The sequence below is a fragment of the Colobus angolensis genome, unplaced genomic scaffold (assembly GCF_000951035.1).
Source record: "Colobus angolensis palliatus isolate OR3802 unplaced genomic scaffold, Cang.pa_1.0 Scaffold52, whole genome shotgun sequence".
In the NCBI taxonomy this organism is placed as follows: Eukaryota; Metazoa; Chordata; class Mammalia; order Primates; family Cercopithecidae; genus Colobus; species Colobus angolensis.
Genome location: NW_012118710.1, coordinates 3,566,947 through 3,582,589, shown reverse-complemented (window position 1 = coordinate 3,582,589; position 15,643 = coordinate 3,566,947). Strand labels below are relative to the sequence as shown.

At 36.7% G+C, this 15,643-nt stretch overlaps 1 protein-coding gene and 1 pseudogene across 1 annotated transcript in view; one reads left to right on the top strand and one right to left on the bottom strand.

Moving 5' to 3' along the window:
• ADAM32 (ADAM metallopeptidase domain 32) overlaps positions 1–15,643 on the top strand; it is a 152,229-nt gene that overhangs the window by 53,942 nt on the left and 82,644 nt on the right. The window contains exons 7-10 of the mRNA XM_011960750.1: positions 3,484–3,552; positions 6,727–6,798; positions 6,997–7,163; positions 12,637–12,718. Of these exons, the coding sequence (XP_011816140.1) occupies positions 3,484–3,552; positions 6,727–6,798; positions 6,997–7,163; positions 12,637–12,718 (390 nt within the window). The remainder of the gene's footprint in view (positions 1–3,483; positions 3,553–6,726; positions 6,799–6,996; positions 7,164–12,636; positions 12,719–15,643) is intronic.
• On the bottom strand, positions 108–1,303 carry LOC105525148 (annotated as a pseudogene).

Sequence of the window (15,643 nt, the reverse complement as noted above, 5' to 3'; positions counted from 1 at the left end):
GGTGTCCCACAGGTCTCTTAGGCTCTGTTCATTTTTCTTCACTCTTTTTTTTCAGTGTCAGATAACTTCTATTGAGATCCCATCAGCTGCACAATCTGTTCCAGGCATTAAGCTCCTTCTTCCTTTGCAATCTGGTCTTTCTTGAGTGGTCCCATGAATCCTTCTTTTCCATGGTTTGGAAGTGACCATGGCCAAATTTAAAGGTAGTCTCAATGAACTTAACATCAGTCTTCTCCAGAGCCCACTGCTTGGTCTGCATCAAGACTAGTGGAAGATGAGCACTTGCTTCTTAGCTCCCACCACACAACCCTTCAGCATGACAAAGTCGTTGGTCACTTCACCATAGTGGACAAAGCCACCCAGAGGGTTGATGCTCTTGTCAGACAGGTCATAGTCAGTGGAGACGTTGATCAATTTGCCATCCTTGATGAAGTAGCCCTGACTGATCTTATAGATCTTCGTGTTGAACTCAGTGCAATGATGGTAGCCTTTCTGCCCAGTACATGCCACAGAGAAGGTCATATGGGCGGGATGCCATGCCCCAATATAGGCAACCTTGCACAGCCCCCAGTGGGTCTTGTAGGGCAGTTTGTTGGTATGCCAATGACTGGTGACTTCTTTGTAGCCTTTGCCCTTGGTCACCCATTTGATGTCAATCATCTTGTCCTGCCCAAACACTTGTTTCACAGGTACCTGGTCCTCTAGCCTCCCCAGGGACCAGTCCAGTTTCTCGGCCACAGTGCCTCTGTTCACCTGGATCTCCATCACATGGGTCTTCTTCTGACATAAAGGAAGCAGGTGCATCTGGGTGTAGGTATTGATGCGGATGACTTGGCAGTACTTCTTCATGCTGTTGAAGTCCTTCTCCAGCTGCTTCTTGTCATCCTCACCCTGCCATTTCTTGCACTACTTGGTAAAGGCCTTCTACTTAGCTTTATGCCAGTTCCTATAGAAGCACCTTTTGCACTCATTGCTAATGTGCTCAACAAAGATGGTCTTGGAAATTCAGAGGCCTTGAGGGGTTTCCATATACCCCAGGATGCCTACAACCACTATGGGCAGTGTCTCCACAATGATCACAGCCTCTACCACTTCCTTCCTGTTCACCTTGGGTCCTAGCTGGCCAGCTTTCCACACGATGTGTCATGCCAGCCTTGTATCCCATGAAAGCTTTGAGGTGGACCAATTTAGAAGGGTCATCACTGGGGAAGCTCTTCACCTTACCATGATGCCTACTGCTGTGTTTCCAAGAAGGGAAGCCCAGGGACCCATGTCTTAGAGCAAAGGATTTCCTGTAAGACATCATGCCATCAAATTCTGCTGGTAGAGCTTTATTCTTTTTTTATTGTGCTCCTCAGATGGAATAATCTTGATTGATTTGTTTTGAAGTTTGTTGATTCTTTTTTTCTGCTTGCTCAACTATGTTATTGAATCCTAGTGAATTTTCGTGTATTTTACTTTGCAGCTCCACAACTTCCTTTTCATAATTTCTGTATTTTTGTGGATACTCTCTATTTGGTGAAGTATCATTCTTCTGCTTTCCTTTAGCTTTTTTACATAGTTTTTCATAGCTTTTTGAACATACTTTAAGATAATTAATTTACATTCTTTGTCTAGTAAGTACAATGTCTGGGCTTCCAGAGGTACCATTTCTATTTGTAATTTTCTGAGAATGGACCACTACTTTCTTGTTGTTGTTGAAATTTGAACATTTTGAGTATTTTGATGTGGTAATGCTGGAAATCAGATTCTTCCTCACTCCCCAGCAAGGTCTGTTGTTACTGCTTGCTGTGGGTTGTAGTTGTTTGCTTGTTTACTGACTTTTCTAAAGTAAAGAAATATTTTGTGAACAATATTGTCTAGTAGTCACCTAGTGATTTGATAGAGATTTCTTTAAATTACTGGAGCCGAAAAAGAAAAAAGACTTCCTTGGTTTTTACAGATTGACTCTGGGTTTGGATATACATGCGACACTTATTCCAGATGTTGACAACTAACCCTTGGCCTTGACTCTTGCTTGTACAATGTCTGAAAGCCAGGCAGAGGAGAAAGCTTAGTGTCTTCTCAAGTCTTTTCTGAGCATGTGTCCAGCCTTGAGCAGTGGGTGGCCCTCTAGATTTCCCAGTATATGCCTGAGGTTTTCAAAGCCTTCATTTCTCCACCCATTTCCTTACCCAGCCACTTTCTTCCTAGACTTTTTAGTGGGCCTTCTGCTTTTCTTGTCCATTTTTCCTTGCTCTGAGGGCTCCAGCCAGTATATTTGCCTTGAAATATACTGGAGTATATTTGGAGTCCACTCCAACCCTGTGAAATTTCATGGTAGAGGAAACAAAGGAAAGCTTGTGAGCAAAACCTTTAGGGAGCCACTGGACAGCTCAAAACACATAACCATAATTCTTTGAGAACAAATTTGGTATTTCTTCCTCTGGCATGGGAAAGCCATACCAGGAACATGGGCCTCTATCTTCATGGATGCCAATGAGCTGGATGTGTGAGATGGGATGGTAGGTGGGTCAGTTCAAGGACCACAATACTCTCTTATAGAAACCCAGCAGCTTTTTTCCCCCTCAAGCATTGTCTTGTTTTTTATTTGTATGTTTTTCTGGGGCAATGGCGTGAATAGGCCATTTGCTCTTATCATCTGGCAGGCTGGCCAGATGTGTACAGGCAGGGATTCCAAGATCAGGAATGGCAGTATGAAAAGTGACTTAGGCTCAAGATTGGCAAAACAACACTTCTATTGCCTTTATTGACTCAAGCAAGTTACAAAGCCCAGCCCAGATTGAGAGAGAGGAAAAATAAACTCACCTCTTGATGGGAGGCACTGAAAAGTCATATTGCAAAGGACATGAATACAGAAAGGAGCGTGGTGGCTCATGCCTGTAATCCCAGCACTTTGGGAGGCCGAGGCGGGCAGATTGCAAGGTCAGGAGATTGAGACCATCCTGGTTAACACAGTGAAACCCCGTCTCTACTACAAATACAAAAAAAATTAGCTGGGCGTGGTGGTGGGTGCCTGTAGTCCCAGCTACTTGGGAGGCTGAGGCAGGAGAATGGCGTGAGCCCAGGAGGCAGAGCTTGCAGTGAACAGATTGCACCACTGCACTCCAGCCTGGACGACGAGGCGAGACCCCCTCTCAAAAAAAGAAGAAAAAATCCTCAACACACATATAGTTTTTAAAGCAAAAGTTTACTTCTGATATGCAGATGAAGTGGATGGAAATGCTAGGTGTTTTTTCTTAGTTCATAAACTGGAAGTTGTAAATATATTGAGATAGATGTTATAACTTCATGGGCAATCTTCTAACTACTTGAGTACGTTGCCATAAAACTTAAAACTTTATTTATTGATTTTAACCAATTTGATAAAGCAAACACCTCTGCATATCTTGTAAGTGCTGTGGTAATAGCTTTAAAGAAGAGTTCAAGTAAAAAAAATTATGAAATTTTTCATGTATTATATGCGGTTTTCCTTTTTTCTAGTCAGAATCAGCTGTTCCAGATTTATTTCCTCTTTATCTAGAAATGCATATTGTGGTGGACAAAGCTTTGGTATGTGTTTTGCTTTTTCTTTGCTTTGAAATATTTGATCCAAATGTATGATTATCCCTAGCTAGCTAGACAGAAACTAAAAGATTCCAATGTTCTTACTCACATGTCATAGAGACAATAGTGGAAAAATGTACAAACTGAGAAACTAAATAGTCAAAATAATACTAGTTTTGTCAGAAATGTTTTATTTGAAATACTTACATAAGAGTACTGCAGAACAAAATGTATTTTTTTTTCCTGGCACTTCACATTTCTAGAGTCCCTCTCAATCCATACTACCTTTTAATGGTGATTTTGGTAGAAGTGAAATTCTATTTTAGGGAAGTTTGAAGAGCAGAATGTAGTCTAGGGAACATTCTACCCTAGAATATTTATTGGGACAAAAGTGATGATAGTATAACTATCTATTAGAATGACTTTCACTAATGAGTCAAGATATTTTTTAGTAGTTTTTGCTGGGGTGCCCATCTAGTCCATTGTTTACCTCATGAAAAGAGTACCTCGAGATTCCTAATTTCCACAAACAGTCTGAGGCCTCTGAATTTCACAACCTTGGGGTGATAACTTAGTTTGCGGTCAACTAGATATGTCTTTATTTCTTCTAATAGTTGAAAGATTTCAGAAAATAGAGATTAAAAATATACTTTCTAGGTTTTATTCTGATGATAAGCAGCTGTTTGTGTATACCTATGGAACACCACAGTGGGTATGACTAGTCCTCATTAGCAATTTCTATTCCTAGGGTTTAGAGCTTGTCAGGAAGCCAGAGTTAAGGTCAGGGACCAGGAGGGATTTGGAGAAAGATGTGAAAATAACTTGATTTATTAGAGTACAGGGAAAAGGGCAAAGCGAACATTTAAGAGAACATTGAGACATTGAGATAGCTGAGAGAAAATTGAGGTATTTCTGGTAAATACAACTAAGTTTCCAGGGAATATTTTGGATTATGAAAATTCTTCTGTTTTTGGATTATGTTATATATTTTGAGAGTAGTTTCAAAAGCTTGTCCAAATTGCCAGGTTTTCAAGTCATATAATGCTGATTAAATATTACTTTTTAAAGTTCTTATACATGTTTACATATTCTTTAATAAAAAAACCCTTGGTTGGGCGTGGTATATGCCTGTAATCCCCGTCCTTTGGGAAGCTGAGGTGGGTGGATCACCTGAGGTCAGGAGTTTGAGACCAGCCTGGCCAACATGGTGAAGCCTCATCTCTGCTAAAACTACAAAAATTAGCCAGGCGTGGTGGTGCACACCTGTAGTCCCAGCTACTCAGGAGACTGAGTCAGGAGAACTGCTTGAACAAGGGAGGTGGATGTTGCAGTGAGCCGAGATCGCACCACTGCTCTCCAGCCTGGGTGACAGAGGAAGACTCCATCTCAAAAACAAACAAACAAACAAACAAACAATCATAGTATTCATAGTTTCTTCAGTGACTTTATAATTTGTAAATCTATAATTATGGCATAGTAAATTCATTGCCATGATTGTAGAAAGCATATGGTTCTATATATACACAGTTTAATAACGGAGACAGACATGGAAACACAGCTGTAAGTTGTTATACTATAAGAACATCCAAGTGGGTGTTTTAAAATGTAGGTTTTATTATTACTCAGGTATATTAAAGCCAACAGATCAGGAGATGGTTGCTATTGAAAAGACAGTCTGTTTAACTGTACATAATACATACTCAGTTTCCAATGGTAGGGGGCAGTCTCCATCATTCAGGGCCCACAAAGGGAAGTACTGAGGTCAGTAAGGAGGGAAGGTGTCATTGAAGTATTTTAAATAGGGGAGTGACATATTTCTATTTTACCTTAGAGTAATCATTTTGGTAATAGTGTAGGGACCAGATTGCTGGTGGGAAAATTGGGGAGGGAGGAATCATTTAAGAGATTATTTTAATAATCAGGGTGAAAACTTATAAATTAGTGGCATCAAGAATAAAAATAAAGGAACAACTTTAAAAGTTACTGATTGGGTTGAACTAGAAGAACTTGATTTGATTGATTTATTCGTTTACTTAGCAAATTTACTGAGCATCATGTAGATAACAGTTGCTGTTCTAGCCATTGGGAATATAGCAGTGAATAAAACAGAACAATTTCCGCTCTCATGGAGCATATAGTGTAATAAATGTAGGATGTGTTAGGTAATAATACCGTTCACTAAAGTAGTGAAAATGTAAGTGGGAACAGATTTTTGAAGGAAGATGATGAGTTTAGTTTTGAATATATTTGTTTTAATTTTGGATATGAGTTTACTTTGGGATAATTTGAGGCTCCTGTGGAACGTCCAAGGTGATGTACTGTAGAGAGTTTGTCTATGGATATGTACAGTTTGATGTAGTTGCAATCCAGTTTTTCAGATTTCAAGAGCGACGTATATGTATGTATACATACACACACTCATTTGTGTGTGTGCATGTGTGTACAGTTTTATGCAATGGTATTACATAGGTAGCCTTCCATAACCGTTGCCACAATCGAGATACTCAACAGTACCATCACCACAGGAGTCTCCTATGTGATCCCATTAGAGCCACACCAATCCCCTGCCCGCTTCTGAGCCCTTGGTGTCCACTAAGCCATTCTCCTTCTTTGTGATTTCACACATATTGCATAAAGTTATCAAGCAGTCTGTATCCCTTTGAGATTATGTTTTCATGCTGAGCATAATTTTCTTGAGGTTTATCCAGGCAGTTCCATATATCAACATTTGTTTCTTTTTATTGCTGAGTTTATGGTAGGAATGTACCACAGTTTATTTAACCATTTAACCATTGAAGGACATATGAGTTCTTTCTAGTTTTTAGCTATTATGAATAAAGCTGTTATGGACATTCATGTACAAGTATTTGTGTGAGCATCAGTTTTTTGAGATAAATGCTCAGAAGTGAGATTGCTGAGCCATATAGTAAATCCATTCTTTGTTTTGATTTCAAAGAAGTTGAAGTTACCAAACTATTTTCCAGAGTGGCTGTACCGTTTTACATTCCCACCAGCAATGCGTGAGGGATCCAGTTTATATTCATTTTTCACTTATTAATGTTTTGTTTTGAACTGTTGAACCCCAAAGCAGCCTCATACCTCTGACAGTAGATGGAAATTAATCTTAAAAATACTATATAATAAATTGTACTTAAGTATAAAATTAATTCTGTTTTTCAGTATGATTACTGGGGCTCTGATAGCATGATAGTGACAAATAAAGTCATTGAAATTGTTGGCCTTGCAAATTCAGTAAGTATTTTTCTTTTCATATTAAAATAATTTTTGTTTTGAAATGATAATTTGCCTAAACTTGATATGGTATTCCTGGATAATTAACCCATCCATATAAACTGAGTGTGGGATTGTAAAAACATTGAATTAATTTCTGGGTTTTTATAAGATAACATAAATAGTAATTATGCATGTATTTATCTCTTCTGTTTTTAGATGTTTACCCAATTTAAAGTTACTATTGTGCTGTCATCATTGGAGGTTTGGTCAGATGAAAATAAGATTTCTACAGTTGGTGAGGCAGATGAATTATTGAAAAGATTTTTAGAATGGAAACAATCTTATCTTAACCTAAGGCCTCATGATATTGCGTATCTACTAATGTAAGAATAATGTTTCATTATTCCTAGAAAGAAAACAAAGATTTGTGATAATTATGTGGCTTAATGTAAGGAATTATTATTCATTTCTGAATATCCATGCTTTGATTATTTAGTATGTGCTTTATTCAGGCTTTATGCTCAATTTCCAGTTATCAGGCAATAAAAAGACATTACTAACATTTATTTCTATGCTAATAAAACTTTTATAAATGAAGACACTGAGAGTTTCAAGAGGTTAAGCCATCTCAAAACTCTTGGATCTGGTGGTACTCCTAAGGTTTGAACCCACAGTTTGTATCTCTAGAGCCAAAACGCTTAACCACTACTTAAAGAGATGGGATTTATCACGTGCAGGTTTGTTACATATGTATACTTGTGCCATGTTGGTGTGCTGCAGCCATCAACTCGTCAGCACCCATCAATTCGTCATTTATATCAGGTATAACTCCCAATGCAATCCCTCCCCCCTCCCCCCTCCCCATGATAGGCCCCAATGTGTGATGTTCCCCTTCCCGAGTCCAAGTGATCTCATTGTTCAGTTCCCACCTATGAGTGAGAACATGCGGTGTTTGGTTTTCTGTTCTTGTGATAGTTTGCTAAGAATGATGGTTTCCAGCTGCATCCATGTCCCTACAAAGGATGCAAACTCATCCATTTTTATGGAGAGGATGTGGAGAAATAGGAACACTTTTACACTGTTGGTGGGATTGTAAACTAGTTCAACCATTATGGAAAAGAGTATGGCAATTCCTCAAGGATCTAGAACTAGAGGTACCATATGACCCAGCCATCCCACTACTGGGTGTATACCCAAAGGATTATAAATCATGCTGCTATAAAGACACATGCACACGTATGTTTATTGCGGCACTATTCACAATAGCAAAGACTTGGAATCAACCCAAATGTCCATCAGTGACAGACTGGATTAAGAAAATGTGGCACATATACACCACGGAGAGGTTTATATTCTTATATGAGCTTTGACCAAAGGCTTGGTAAATGTGGTTACAAAAGTTTTATCCTAATGAATTTTCTGAGTAATTTTAAAATGTTAGTTTTCTAATTATAAATTATAGCTATATATTTATAATTGTATTCATATTAAGTTTATTAGCAGTAACCAGCAAGTGTCTTTCAATAAAACTATACATGTCTATATATGTATTTAAGTTTGGTATGTCAGTATTTTCTTTCGCTTGTGTGAGACTAATCTTTCCCTCACATCTCGGCCAGCCATAAATGTTATTCCTCTTTTAACTTTTGGTAGTCTGATGGATGTAACTTAAGGTCATTGTCGTCGTTTTAATTTGCTTCTTTTCTGATGACCAGTGGATTTGAGCATCTTTTCAAATGCTTGTCGATCATTTGTATCTGTCCTTCTGTAACTGCCTTTTCTTGTCGTTCGACTACTTCCCTATAATTTGTAAGGGCTTTAAAAAATAATTTCATTATCTTTAATATTTATATTTTTCCCCATAAGTTATTGTGGTACAGGTGATATTTAGTTACACGAGTAAGTTATTTAGTGGTGATTTGTGAGATTTTGGTGCACCCATCACCTGGGAGTATACACTGTATACACTGCACCATATTTGTAGTCTTTTATCCCTCGCCCCACCTCGCACTCTTCCCCCCAAGTCCCCACAGTCCATTGTATCATTCCTATTTTTTTTTGGAGACGGAGCCTCACTCTGCCGCCCAGGATGGAGTGCAGTGGCGTGATTTCGGCTCACTGCAAGCTCCACCTCCTGGGTTCACGCCATTCTCCTGCCTCAGCCTCCAGAGTAGCTGGCCCCCGCCACCTGTATCATTCTTATGCCTTTGCCTCATAGTGTAGCTCCCACATTTTGGGGAGAACATATGATGTTTGGTTTTCCATTCCTGAGTTACTTCACTTAGAATAATAGTCTCCAATCTCATCTAGGTTGTCACAAATGCTGTTAATTCATTCCTTTTTATGGCTGAGTAGTATTCATATATATATATGAATATATAAATAATGCTGCAGTTTCTTTATCCGCTCGTTAATTGATGGGCATTTGGGTTGGTTCCATGATTTTGCAGTTGTGAATTGTGCTGCTATAAACATGCATGTGTAAGTATCTTTTTCAAAAAATGACTTCTTTATCTCTGGGTAGATACCCAGTAGTGGGATTGCTGGATCAAATGGTAGTTCTACTTTTAGATCTTTAAGGAATCTTCACACTGTTTTCCATAGTGGCTGTACTAGTTTATATTCCTACCAGCAGTGTAGAAATGTTCCCTGATCACTGCATCCACACCAACATCCACTGTTTTTTTGATTTTTTGATTATGGTCTTTATTGCAGGAATAAGGTGGTTTTGCATTATGGTTTTAATTTGTATTTCCCTGCTCATTAGAGATGTTAAGCATTTTTTTCATAAGTTTGTTGGCCATTTGCATATCTTCTTTTGAGAATTGTCTATTTATGTCCTTAGCCCACTTTTTGATGGGATTGTTTGTTTTTGTCTTACTGATTTGTTTGAGTTCATTGTAGGTTCTGGATATTAGTCCTTTGTCAGATGTATAAATTGGGAAGATTTTCTCCCACTCTTTGGGTTTTCAGTTTACTCTGCTGACTATTCCTTTTGCTGTGCAAAAGCTCTTTAGTTTAATTAAGTCCCAACTATTTATCTTTGTTTTTATTTCATTTGTTTTTGGGTTCTTTGTCATGAAATTCTTTCCTAAGCCAATATCTAGAAGGGGTTTTCCAATGTTATCTTCTAGAATTTTTAGTTTCAGGTCTTAGGTTTAAGTCCTTAATCCATCTTGAGTTGATTTTTGTATAAGGTGAGAGATGAGGATCCAGTTTCATTCTCCTGCATGTGGCTAGCCAATTATCCCAGCACCATTTGTTGAATAGGTGTCTTCTCCCCACTTTATGTTTTTGTTTGCTTTGTTGAAGATCAGTTGGCTGTAAGTATTTGGGTTCTCTATTCTGTTCCATTGGTTGATGACTATGGCCTTATAGTATGATTTGAAATCAGTTAGTGTGATGACTCCAGATTACTTCTTTTTGCTTAGTTTTACTTTGGCTATGTTGGCTCTTTTTAGGTTCCATATGAATTTTAGAATTGTTTTTTTCTAATTCTGTGAAGAATGATGGTGGTATTTTGATGGATTTGAACTGAATTTATAGATTGCTTTTGGCAATATGATCATTTTCACAATACTGATTCTATCCATCCATGAGCATGGGATGTGTTTCCATTTGTTTGTGTCATCTATGATTTCTTTCAGCAGTGTTTTATAGTTTTCCTTGTAGAGATCTTTCTACTCCTTGGTTAAGTATATTCCTAAGCATTTTATTTTTTTTGCAGCTATTGTGAAAGGGGTTGAGTTCTTGATTTGATTCTCTGCTTGATCACTGTTGGTGTATAGAAGAACTACTGATTTGTGTACATTAATCTTGTATCTAGAAACTTTGCTGAATTCTTTTATTAGATCTAGGAGCTTTCTGGAGGAGTCTTTAGAATTTTCAAGGTAAATGATCATATCATCAGCAAACAGTGACAATTTGACTTCCTCTTTACCAATTTGGATGCCTGTAAGGGTTTTTGAATGCTTAGATACTAGCTATTGTTTATCTGTATGACAAATACTTTTTCCATATCTATAATTTTTCTATAAACTTTTTATTCTCTGCTACATTTCAGCAGACCTTGCTGGACTAAACAAAGGAGGATGAGTGCAGGAATAAAGACAAAGACAAAAGAGTATATTTGCAAGAAGGGGCCAGGGGACTCCTTGCTTCTAGTGAACGGGGGTCCTGAGCCCTAGAAGCTTCTAGAGCCCTTCGTATTTATTGAGTAAAGGAGATAGGGAGAAGGGGGTGGTTGTGCTCAGCTGCTTGACTTAGTGCAGGCCTGCATGACTGCATTCTTTGAACAGTAGGCTCCAGATATTCCAGTAGATAACCTCAAGGAGCACGGTGCCAGGGAGTGACTGCCCTCAGTATACCTTCTGCTGGCAGGCACAGATGTGAGTTTGCCCACATTCTGTATTCATGATGAACAGTTTGCTGTTTAATCATATAGCCTCCAGGGGAATGCTAAGTTGGTCACGACCCTTAGGCTTTCAGTTCCCAACACTACATGAAAACTTCTACATTTCATATGGTCAAGTCTGTTAATCTTTTCTTCTATCTTTTGGGTTTCCTGTATAGCATAGAAGGTCTCTTCCACCCCCAAATTTTAGTCTGCTAGATTTTTCTTTAGGATTAATATTATTACCTTTTATAGAGTATGGAATTCATAGTTAGAACTGGACCTGAACCTTTGAAGGAGGAGGGAAAGGAAACAAACACTGACAAAGCAAGGTAGTACAAGGTAGTAGAGCTTGACAACTGATTTGATGTGGAATGGGCACGTCAGAACATGTCAGTATGAATTAAAAAATATATTACTGAGTTGGTCAGGAGTATGCATAGAATTTTAGGGGAAGTCTGAGTTATAAAAAAAGGGCTTATTAAAGTATTTGTGGTAGGGAGAAAGAGTGTAAACAATACTTAGACGTTGGAACATAAAACCAATATTGGGCATTAGGAACAAATACTTGGAAACAAATGCTGGAAGGGTTAGATATAAACAATCTCAGAGAGACAGAATAAAGGTAGTGGAGAGGCAGTGTGATTGTGAAGTGCAGTGCAGTTGAGACAGAAAGGGCATTTCAAATTGAAAATTGAATACCAAGCTTCTCAAGCTTCTTTACTCACATCCTGGCTTGTTTGGTGGGGGCTCTAAATAAGGCAGTGAATGCTTGGAGCTTCTATACCTTAGTGGTTGAGAATATGGCTCGGATTCAGACTGCCTAAGTTCAGATTCTTCAGTAGGATGTATTAATCATGCTACCTTGAAAGAGTTACTTATACTTCCCATCTGACATTTGATTTGCTCAATGGGGACAAAAATAATATTCACTAGTTTGTTTTGAGTATTAAATGGATTAGTTGATGTAAAGCTCTGAGAATAGTGCTATTATTATATGACAGTTTAAATGGCCCCTTACTCAAAGCTGAAATAATAATGTTTAGGTGTGAAACAATAAAGCACTCCTATTGGAAACTGTTGAACTTTACTACCTGGGAGCAACACATTTTAATCTATACATTAAAACGATTTGTCACTGTCACTCAACAAAGTATTTTTATCAGAATATTGGAGCAAAACCTTTGGTAAACATAGCCAGATGTGATGAGAACAATAAAGGCATTAAAATGTTGGATCCATTGGATATGTTTCAGATATCAAGAGTATTTAATCTAATTAATACTAATATGTCATATTAAATGGTATTGCAAATTTGAAACAATTAAGAACATATGGAAAGATCATACCTCAATTTGCTTCAGATTTGGATTTTATGAACTGCAGACTTAAATTATTAGCAGGAATTCTCATTTTTAAATTGTCTGTTAAAATCAATTATAAATATAAACTTATTTATTTAGTTATAGGGATTATCCTGATTATGTGGGAGCAACGTTTCCTGGAAAGATGTGTATTACTCGTTATTCTGCAGGAGTTGCACTGGTATGTAACTGTTTAATCTTATTTTTTTAATTAACATGTTTAAAAATTATTTAACATGATAGCATATATTTTATACAATTTATGTGCATGGTTACATTTACAGATTGCATTTGTCTTCCATTACTGTTAAAATTTTTAAGTGTTTAGAAGGAAGAATATTTTGTAGATCAATATCTTGTTGCAATTAATTATGTTTGGGAGTTGGAATAAAAATATCATAAATACACATGCTCTTCTTGATACATAGAATAATGCATTGTGAAAAAGTATCTGCAATAAAATTTCTACAACCCAAAATAGAATTTTCTTGCAGACATAAAATTGGAGAAATATTCTTATAGATAAAATAGATTCAAAATCAAAACAAAAACCAGACTAAGGATTCCTTATGATGTTTCAGAACTCTGAAAGACAGTAAAATGAACTTTTATGTGTATTTATAATATTGATAAATGTGATTTTATATATATAATAGGTAAAAATAAATGCATTATTAAAAAGTTGATTCATCTCTTTGTGCCATTTTCTCACCCTACTCCTTTTTTAAAAAACAAGTTTAAGTACTATTTTTTTTTTGTTTTACTTACAAAGTAATTTATGTTAATGATGTCAAATTTGTTAAGTGTATATATAGGAACATATAAGAAAATTAATATAATCTTGCATTTTGCCAGCAGGTGGAGATAACCACTATTAACGTTTTGATTGATATATGTATCTTCTTGTTTTCTTAAAAGACTTTTAAATAAAAACAATTTAGAATATGTTTTTAGAAACTTTTATTCATTTTTTTATTGATATATAATAGTTGTATGTAAAGACAGCAGAATGGTTGTTACTGGAGGCTCGGAAGGGTCGGGGAAGAGGAGAGGAAGAGAAGTTGAGTAATGGGTACAAAATTACAGTTAGGTAGAAAGAATAAGTTCTAGTATATATATATATTTTTTGACAGAGTCTTGCTCTTGTACCTAGGCTAAAGTGCAGCGGCCCGATCTTGGCACACTGCAACCTCTGCCTCCAAGGTTCAAGTGATTCTCATGTCTCAGTACAGAGGTGACCCCCAACAACCGGCTGAAGTTTTTTGTATTTTTAGTAAAGAAGGGTTTTCAACATATTGGCCATGCCAGTCTCGAACTTCTGGCCTAAAGTGATCTGCCTACCTCGGCTTCACATTAGCCACCATGCCTGGCCAGTTCTAGTATTCGATAGCACAATAGGGTGACTATAATTAACAATAATTTATAGTATATTTCAAAATAGCTAGAGGATGAGATTTGGATTGTTCTCAAAATAAATAAATGGCATATGTTTGCGGTTATGGATAGTCCGGTTACCCTGATTTGATCATTACATATCACCTGCATGTATATCTTCTACTTTGTGTCTTTCTCTGTTTATCTGCTACTATAGCTCTTTCTCTCTCTCTATATTTTTTGCAAAATGTGATTTTGTAGCACCTATATTTATTTCTAATACTTAAACGTTTTTTATTACTGAAATAATGAATACACATGGTAAATTGTTTAAGCTATAGATATACAAAGTGAAAAATGATAGTAAAACTTTCTACCCCTTCATTTAGTCCTATTGAAGAATTTAATAATTTCCGTTTAAGTTCTTCTGTTGGTTAAGTTTATTTATTTAAAAATATGTATGCCCTTACTTCTATTTTAATTTATAAACTGTAAATAATATTGGTAATATTATATTTGACATGTCGAGTCCACTCTCTCTACTTGTTGCTTATGTTTAAATATATATTTTTATATAAATATATATGTAAGTATAAACATATATATAAATATATATATTTGAATATTGGTTCTTATTTTTGATTTTACATAATACCTATATATGTTAAACAATGTCCACTGTTTGCTTGCTGTGAACAGTAAGAGGTGTAACATAATTGTATGTTTCTTATACCCATTGTCAAGGTTTAGATAATTTATAACTAATTCGGTGGGGCTGTTGCACTTTGTCTAGAGATTGATGTAAGAATTAAATAAATAGCATTTTACAGTATTATAAATATATAAATAATATTAACTATTGGATAAAGAAATAAATATTTCTTATGCCAGTAAAGCTTTGATGGTCAAAGAAGGATATTTTAGGCATCAGAATCTAATGGAGCACTGACTTTTTTTTCTAACTTTTTTACTTGTTATGGGTGAAACCAACTGCCACAGAAAATGAAATCCCATCTTCCTTTTCTTGGAATCTTTTACTACTTTTCTGGAATAACTCTTGATTTTTTTTTTAACACAGTGTGTATGAATCGCAAACATTGAGCTATTTTATCAATGAAAACACTTTTTTCCTTCAGAGTTTAAGTTCTGGGGTACATGTGCAGGATGTGTAGGTTTGTTACATAGGTAAAAGTGTGCCATGGTGGTTCTGTGCACCTATCAACCCATCAGCTAAGTATTAAGCCCCACATACATTAGCTGTTTATCCTGGTGCTCTCCCTTCCCTGGTCCCCCCGACAGGCTCCAGTGTGTGTTGTTCCCCTCCCTGTGTCCATGTGTTCTTATTGTTCAGCTCCCACTTAAAAGTGAGAACATGTGGTGTTGTTTTCTGTTACTGTGTTAGTTTGCTGAGGATCATGGCTTCCAGTTCCATCCATGTCACTGCAAAGTCATTCCTTTTTACGACTGCATACGTAGTATTTCATGGTGTATATGTATCACATTTGTATATGTATCACATTTTCTTTATCCACTCTACTATTGGTGGGCATTTGGGTTGATTCCATGTCTTTGCTATTGTGAATAGTGCTGCAATGAACATACGGGTGCATGTGTCTTTATAATAGAATGATTTATATTCCTTTGGGTATATACCCAGTAATGAGATTGCTGGGTTAAATGGTGTTTCTGCCTCTAGATCTTTGAGGAATTGCCACAGTGTCTTCCACAATGG